General features: G+C 31.2%; 1 protein-coding gene across 1 annotated transcript in view; it reads left to right on the forward strand.

Annotated features, from left to right (window-relative positions):
- LOC111619464 overlaps positions 1-8,633 on the forward strand; it is a 9,762-nt gene extending 1,129 nt beyond the window's left edge. The window contains exons 2-6 of the mRNA XM_023361194.1: positions 7,820-7,926; positions 8,007-8,062; positions 8,146-8,241; positions 8,311-8,394; positions 8,495-8,633. Coding sequence (XP_023216962.1) covers positions 7,836-7,926; positions 8,007-8,062; positions 8,146-8,241; positions 8,311-8,394; positions 8,495-8,521 — 354 coding nt within the window. The 5' untranslated portion in view covers positions 7,820-7,835 and the 3' untranslated portion in view covers positions 8,522-8,633. The remainder of the gene's footprint in view (positions 1-7,819; positions 7,927-8,006; positions 8,063-8,145; positions 8,242-8,310; positions 8,395-8,494) is intronic.
- Positions 8,634-8,900: the final 267 nt, after the last annotated feature.

Genomic DNA, 8,900 nt, shown 5'->3' on the forward strand with positions numbered 1-8,900 from the left:
TTGCCGATCTTGCCCCTATACCCGGGGCAACTTCGTCAATTTCTCTCTTCTTGTAAAGTTGTAATTATTTTAATTATTTTTATTTCCAAACTGATTTTAACCAGTTCTATAGTAAGGTAACATTCCAATAGACAATATGCAAAGCTTTTTTTTCAGTTTACAGCAGTATTTATTACACAAAATTTAAGTAAAGCTTAACATGCCGATCTTGCCCCGATCTCCCCTAATTATCTTAATCTTCACTATCGTTACTTTTTGCCCACAAATAAAAACCCAGCGAAGCGGGTCCTTGCAGCTAGTTAATTATATTTTTTTGTTACAGTACAGTATATATAGAGTTTGTAAAATTTAATTTCTGAGAAAATAAAATCTCGAATATATATAATCACAAAATTTTATAACTTTTTTAAATTTGTATAAATCTTTAGAGAAATAATAGCTCGATGTTTTGACATTAAAATGACAATTTACTTACATTATGTATCTTTAATAATAAGGAAATTGAAAAATTATTATACTTTTTCTCTTGCTCTCATTTTTATTTCTGTTGTACCGCCATAGATTCTTTTAAAGGAATAAAACCTTAAATATTCATTAGAAAATTTCATCTAAATATATAAAATTACTTGTCCTGACTGACTGAATGACTGATTCATCATCGCCCAGAGCAAACCGCTGAACCTAAACAGGTGAAATTTGGTACACAGTTAGGGTGCCACTATGCAGACTCGAGCGAGCGAATTTTTCGAGCGAGCGAGAATATGTGACGAGAAGAGACGAGACGCGATAAATATCAAAACCTGTCAGATATGTGCGAGAACCAGGAATTCGCTCTAGCCAGCGTTATTTCTAGCTTCTCGTTTGTGCATGGTTTTCCTTTGCGAAAACTAAATCGCTCGCAACCTCTCGCTCGCTCTAAACTCGCGTCTACATAGTCGCACCCTTAGGATACGTCATGAAAGCGCGCACTAAGAAGGGATTTTTTGAAATTCTCCAGCGGGGGGAGAAGGAGAGTATTAAGGCTTAACCGGAAGAACGGCTTCTACTGTACTATTTTAGATGCTATTTTTTGTAACGTTTAGTCTTCATTAAGTACTTAAGTTTATAATGTCGTTTATATTACAATTGTGACCGTAGGGTCGGTGTCTCTTTGACACTACGTCAGAAGACCTGAATCTGACACCACCGAGTCTCGCAGGACTCGGAAATCGCGACGTTACGTCACGCGAGTGGTAGCGGGTGAGCGATTGGGTTCGGAGTAGAGGTGAGGAGAAAGACAAGGAAACGACTCACTCGGATTCCATATTTTCTAACAAATAACAATGTTAATAAGAACCAAAGACAATACAGAGATATCGGGCATATTATCGGGCTTAACTATTCTAGGCCGTTGAGAGAGAGAGTTTACAACCGAATCGCGGGTTGATAAATACCTTTCTTCTAGGTTGCAGATCTGTAGTATGATGACACTGTTGACGCCGATGAAATGTTCGCTCAAAATAGTTCTGGGTCTTGTCCGTTAATAGGAGCACTACGATGTGACGGCACGGAATTGGGGATGATATCTTTAAAAAGGCACGATCTTTGTCACGGGTTGAATTCTGGATTCTTGGACACAGTGTTAATCCTTGAGGACGACTTTGGTGGACGGACTTTGGAAGACGACTGACCTCGGGTGTTTTTTTTTTTTTTCATTTTCTCTTGTTATGTCTCTTGGGTTTTTCCATGAGGTCAGATGGTTGTTGTTAATGGTCTGGCGTCCAATATGGGCATTCTATCGAAAGTTCCGGGTGACACATCGCTGACTAGATGGATCCTCCTCAACAAGGAACCAACTCCGTGGAAAATAAATTTTTATGGCTTTTAGCCTAACGCTCGATTTTATATGATGAAATGTTTTAATAATTAAAATTTAAAATAACACTTTATTAAGGGTCTGTTCGTCCCTCACACAATGAAGTGTAAAGAAAGCTTTGTGTCGTTTATATTACACTTCATTGTGAGAAATAATGAAATAAGATGTGTCGCGGTTTCGTGTAAAGAAACTTGAAGAATTATTAAAGTTATAATCAATAGCGAAATTACTGGCCTTAAATAAATTGGCATTAATTCTTTTTATCTCTGTCCTTACTGTTTTACATTTCTGTGTCTATATTATCTACTTGGATCTTGTTTATTAATTACACAGGCGTAATTATAACGAAAAAAACTTAAAATAGTTATGTTAAGCTATGCTTTTTAGATACTTTATATCGATATTGGTGTTGTATTAATATTAGACAATGAAGGAAATGTAAGTAATTTTATTTTTTATCTTAAATTGTTGGATGTAATATCATTGTTTTAAAAAACTTTTTATATCATTGTTATAGAATGTTATAAACCTGTTGAAGAAGGGCTTTCAGGTCCGAAACACAGAAAATAAGTGTACTGGTACAGATCAAAATAAAGATATTTCATTTTGACTAAGATCTCCTCTCTTTACTAATCATAAACAACACCAGTGTAATAAGTCGTATTAAACAAGTTTCAAGTAGACAATATAGACAGAGAAATGTAAAATGTTCTCATTAATTCATCATACACAAAAATCGCCTGATGAATTTAGTACACGCTTTTTTTTATAAGTAATTATAATTTTAATATTACGGATTGAACTATTACTAGAATTAATAATACGATGCCATTATGACCTACGTAGGAGGTGGAGTTGGCTGAAGGTAGCCATTATCTGATTATCACACAAAATGTATTAAAGTTAAGAGGATATATAACCTGCTAATATTACGAGTATTCCTCCGAAGACATAAATGAGTCAATCACCCATCCAGCAAATAAAGGGAGTAATCTAAGACTCGTAGCTATTTTGGTTTCAACCAGAATGATGAAAGATGAGGCTTTGAAAGGCTGGTAAAACTCGAAATTATGTATTTTTGTCCTTTCTACACGAACATTATGACGATCTAAAAAACAGATTTCTGGGATTCTGTTTAATTAATAATGGAAAAGGTAAAATTTCACTCCTCTGACATTGTTACATCCCATTTGATGGACTATTTCAAATAATTACCATTATACTCACCACGGTTTAATCCTATTAACGAATGCTTCTCCGCATATAAAAACAGATGCTACAATGTCACATCGATGCGTGTCACCGATCCTGCCACTCATACAATGAATTCGGACATTGAATTCCATCTCTTTACCTGCATACAAGAGTGATACTCCATAGAATATGCGATGCACTACCGTCAGTATAACTTCATCGAACACTAACTGCCGAAATCTTATTTGTGAAGTAGTCTTCCCTTCCAGAGTAAGAAGTATCTATTTTATGTAATCTGTGCCCATCTTTATATAAGCCAGGCAGTATAAGTTTTGAATTCGAAATGATCGCAAATAAAACTCAGCTTCTTATAGTATTTAGTGAGAGTTTCTTCTTATGTAAATTTCCATAATGCGACAGAATAAAAAAAGTTAGAGTATTTATACAAATTCTAATGAGGTCCGGATTCTACGGTTTCATCAGAAGCAAAAAAGTTAGAGTAATTTTTGCCAGAGTCATGTACTTATCTGTCCGTAATTAGGAATAATCATTCCGTTAAACTGTGGAATTAAAATTTTCTCTAATGTTATATTTCCTTCCACGCCATAGGCCGAAGATACCATCGTTGGCGCAATCTTTTCGATCATCTTCTCGTTCGAGCAAAATGCAATTTTCACGAGAGGGAATGCAGAAAAAAAAAGCAGTTAGTTCATTGCTTTTTTCTGCGTGGAACATTTCTATGAAATTAATCCGCAAATAATTGCAAAGTACTTCTGCATTTGTGATACACGTATGTTCATTTGTCAAATCTCTCAGCTAAACTCTGCCAAGTGGTGTAAAAATGTTTCGATGAATATACCGGCAATTTGATATTTTTCATGGCAAGTTCGGTATACTTTTATAAATCACAGACATAAAAAGCGTCAAATGTTTTTAATTAAAACATAAAAAGTAGTTTACATTATTTATATATTAATTTATTACTTCACAGTTCTTTTCAATTTCCAAAGTATCGTATTACGGCACTATGCAGGACAATTTGGAAATTTGTTTCACTACCCGCATGTCGAGTGCTCAATAGCGATTTTAGTCAACAACATTAGATCTAATTGGCAAAATGAAACACATTCGATTAAAATTAGAATTTAATTTACAATTAATCAATTAGTTATGTAAATCGTTGAATAAAGTACTGTACGTACAGAAAAATAAATTACAATTAATAATGTCAATAATCAATTCAAGAGCATCAAACGATTAATAAATATACATAACAGAGGGGAAGTAAAAGTCTTTTCACTGGAACAAAGAACGAAAGACCTTAGAAAGGAGAGAGACGGTGATAAACATCAATTAAACTGTGGGCAAGAGTACTGAAATGACGGTTAAGGTCAAAATCTGCTTTAACCAGGGTGGGATATGCTTTTGAAATCATTGCGTAATAACATCCTCGCCCGTTCGTTACAAATAACCGCTTTAATTAATACCTACGCAAAAAGTTACGCGTAGGTAAATCATTTTTCACTTTCCAGTGAAAACAATTTTATGAAGGAAAATGAATTTAACAGACTTTGGATTAAAAACTCTCGTCCTTGTAGAAAAAGATATAAATTCATTTTTATTCTCAAATATTTATAGAATATGCTGAAAGAGGGGCCAATGAGTATATATTACTCAATGTGCATTTATAATACAGTAATATTTTAATATATTCTGTACTATGTAAGTTCATTATTGGCAAATTATCAATGACGACAAATTAGAAATTAATACTTTTGTGTTCATTTGTGTACATCCACGGGGTAGTTACTTACGTCTTCATACTAGCAACAATATTTAATGCTGTGATGTTAATTAACTTATGTCATAAAATAATCGTTTAATTTCAGAATTAAATGAATAAACTTTATTGAATTTTTAATTATTTTCTAAATAATGAAATAGAATTAAACATTTCATAGGATATTTTCCTTTAACTTTATTTAATTTATTACTTTAAAAAATGATTTAAAAATTTACTATGAACGAAGTTTTAAACTTCATTTTGTATTTTTATTTTTTTCCCATTTATCTTCTAATTTTATTAAATAAAGACGGTTAATATTCGTTGCTTCAATTCTAAACATTGAAATTGAAGCAACGAATATTAACTGTTTTTGTTTAATAAAATTAGAAGATAAATGTAAGTGCAGTCAAACCTCTCAGTAACGGCCACAAACGTAAAAATGGCCGTTATTCGGAGGTTATTTTGCATTTTTGTTACGAAAAAAGTTCCTATAAAAATGCAGTTTGCAGATGCCCGTTATCGGAAGTTCGACTATATTAATTTACACTAAAATGAATATTTCGAAATATTAGAAGACATTATGAAATATACATTGAAGGAATTATGTTATTAATATAAATTAATTTATTCTCATGTAATTACTGAATAATTTTCCTCAACTTTTCTTCGAACAAACGAAATAAATTACGATTTAAAATACTCTTATGAAAGGTTTCTACATATATATATTTATTTTTTAAGTTTTTAAAATGTTAAATTAAATATCGTTTGAAAAAATGCTTATGTTAATAATTTCTGTTTGTATTTACAAACTATTTTTTAACTAATTTTTTACGAATAACTTATTTAAGCAGCACATTGATTAAAGATGCGTTTGAGTGATCTTCATATAATTTACGTTTTTTTCCTACCAAATATCAATAAAATGTTTAGTTTATAACCATAATATGAAACAATGCTATATTTTGAAACGATTCACTAAAGTTTCTTTTCGATAAATGAATCAAACTGCCTCGTTTACATCTCTTCCTCTTTTCTTATTTATATAATTATTTAATTATAAAAAATTATATTACTTTTCATTTAAAATATAATATTTTTGTGTTAAATTCTAGTATGAAACTAAAATTATATATTTCTGGAGTGATTAATAAAAGAAAGTTCAAAAATTCGATATTCGCGATCATATTTTATTATATTTTATAAGTCGATATCAATTAATGCAGAATTTCAAATGATATAATTTCTAAAGTGAATGCACTGTTAACCTTGCGTACTTAGAATGTCAATTGAGAAGCTGATAATGTATGGTGGGTTGTTTAGAAATCATTTATGACGACACGAGATTCCAAGTCTTAGTTTCTGTACGTAACTTCTACAGGAGGAAAGTATTTCTAATTATTTTATCTTCTCGCGTTGTCAAATATTTAACAGAAATTTATCTTCTATTGCAATTAAATAAATATAAAATGGAATATTAATTCGTGCATATCGAAAGAAAATAGCAGATGTTTTTCTTTATAATTACTTCACCTGAATAAGTGGGATGCAGTTGTTTCCAGAGTTATTTTAGAAGTTTACTCCTATTTAAATCATTTAAAAATTTTTTAACGTACAGTTTTTATCATAAAGATTTTTATTAATACTAAAATGCGGACTGTCTGTTATTAATATATTATATAAAACCAAACCTCATATTTATAAGTTCATAATACCCTTGAAAAAAATAATTGAAAAAGGAATAATTATTTAAAAGTAAACAGTAAAAATTAATTCGCCATGTTTACAAGACATTAAAAACATTTTGACTATCTTTAAGGGTTGCTTGTTTAACATTCATATGAGAGTCTGGAGACCAGCTAACCTATTTTACCCACATATTAAAGGAGATTTATTTAGATATTATACCAATTATTTAATAATTTAAAAAAAGTTATTTCATTGAGAAAATGAAACAAAATATCCTGTTACTTTCGAAATTAATAGAAAGAGGGAAATTCGAACTTCCTTTCTGTTTGTCAAGTTCCTATGGCGAGATCTTAAGTCACGTGTTGATAATGCATCTGCTAGTTCGAGTCACTTCTAAATCCCGTCACATGTGTGATACATTAACGCCTCATTGGAGGAGATTCGAGAATAAATAGGATAAATATCCCGTTTTCGGAGGTCTTCTCAAAGTTCGCTTGGTCTAGTCTGCCCTCACCAGTTCTTGTCTTCAATCTCTCGCTCTCCTCAAGTTCTTTTCGATCCCGTCCTCATCGCTTTTCTTTTCGGTGTGCTGAATTATTGCCGTTTTCAGTGTGTTCGAAGACATTCTTGTATTATCAAGAGGTATTATGCACTTATTATAAACTCTCTTTCTCGGTCAAATAGAGGTGTAATTAGTTAGTTTTGCTAGAGGTGTAATTACCTAGATAGATTTTAGTTTCTTTTTAATTCGCTCCATTTTACTTTTCCTCATTGAACTTTTATTTGTTTAAATGATCTAAGTAGAATTACTTTTAAAATCGGTCACCTTACCGCGGATCCATGATCCCTCTCCCTCGAAAAATTTTGAATATAGATCTTATCGCCCGTCAAGACGCGAATCTTCTTGCCTGGTGTCAGGTAAACGTTAACTGAAACTCCATCATCTGACCACAGGAGAGGGCCTAACCGTCCCGACTTCTCAAAAAAATGAAGAAATTAGGCTCTCTTCCCGCGGATTCTCATATTCATATAATATATACATAACATACTGAGATATATTACGTATTTGTGTGCCTACGATATAAACCAAATAAGTTACATTACATTTTCATGGCAGGCGCAGTTCATTTCTGACGTAAATTGCCATTCTTAATTTTATGAGTGACACACCTTCATAAAGTTTATCAGATGGATTGTGAATTTATGAGCTCGTAAATTTTAGGGAGATGAATAATTTAAGGTAGCGAACTGTATATAAAAGAATGCAGTGACCAAAGTATTTTGTACTTGTGTAGCACAAGCTGAACGATCATGAAAATTTGCATTGCGATACTTTTCGTTGCGTTATATTTGATGCCATCAGAAGGCCAGATAACAGAAAGATTGAGAAAAATTTACTGCGGTGAGTATCACAATATATATATATATATATAATAGTAACAATTGTTAACACCTATTAATAATAATTAATACCAATTTCAGCCATTGAAAACCAAGCGGCATTTCGTTTCTGTGCCATAGAAAATAACATAGATGTAGTGAGTTATAAATATTTTGCATAAAAATTTACCACAATTACTGTAAATTAACGTAAACTTTAATTTCGATTTGATATTTCTAGGGATTAAAATTATTTCGAAATTGCATGCATCGGATAAAAAAGTTTTATACCTTAGAAGAAATAAGTGACTACGCATGCAATAGTATAACTGATGAGGTAATTTATAATTTTGGATAATCATAATTATATTTTTCAATTTTATTTAAAGATGTATTCATTTTTCAGGAATTTGAAATTTTCAAAAGTTGTACGGATTATGCTATAGAGGCTGAAATGAAGTATAATGCAAATTTTATGCCTATTATTGAGGTGAGAAATATCATGTAATTATTTGCCAAACTTGTCTGTAAAATTTGAGAATATTTTCAGAGCTTATCTTTATATATATTTAATTTTGTTTCTCATGTAGCGATGCTTAGCAAGTGAGAAAAGGTAAAATGTGCAGCTCAGGAAAGTGTCGGCAGTATATTAATGCCAGTTTTTTATATTATTATAATCGGAATTAAAAATGTCTCGTGGTAGCGGTAGCCATTTTTTAAACGAAATAATGTGAATTGCTTAAAAGAAATAAACTTTTTCAATGTATTGATTCAAAGTGTTAAGTATTTTTTATAAAATACTGTTTGGTATTTAAATAGTAGTTATTTAAGTAAATTTGATAAAGGAAGTTATAATTATACATTATTTAAATATATTCATTCATGTCGGCAAAGGGACACAAATTCAAATAGCCATCCGCTAATACAAGGAATGTTTAATCAAAAACAACGCTATAAACCTATATATCAAACAAGTAAAATATATTTAAAGCCGAT

Source organism: Centruroides sculpturatus, unplaced genomic scaffold, assembly GCF_000671375.1.
Source record: "Centruroides sculpturatus isolate CEXI.00-Female unplaced genomic scaffold, Cexi_2.0 scaffold44, whole genome shotgun sequence".
NCBI classification, from domain to species: Eukaryota; Metazoa; Arthropoda; class Arachnida; order Scorpiones; family Buthidae; genus Centruroides; species Centruroides sculpturatus.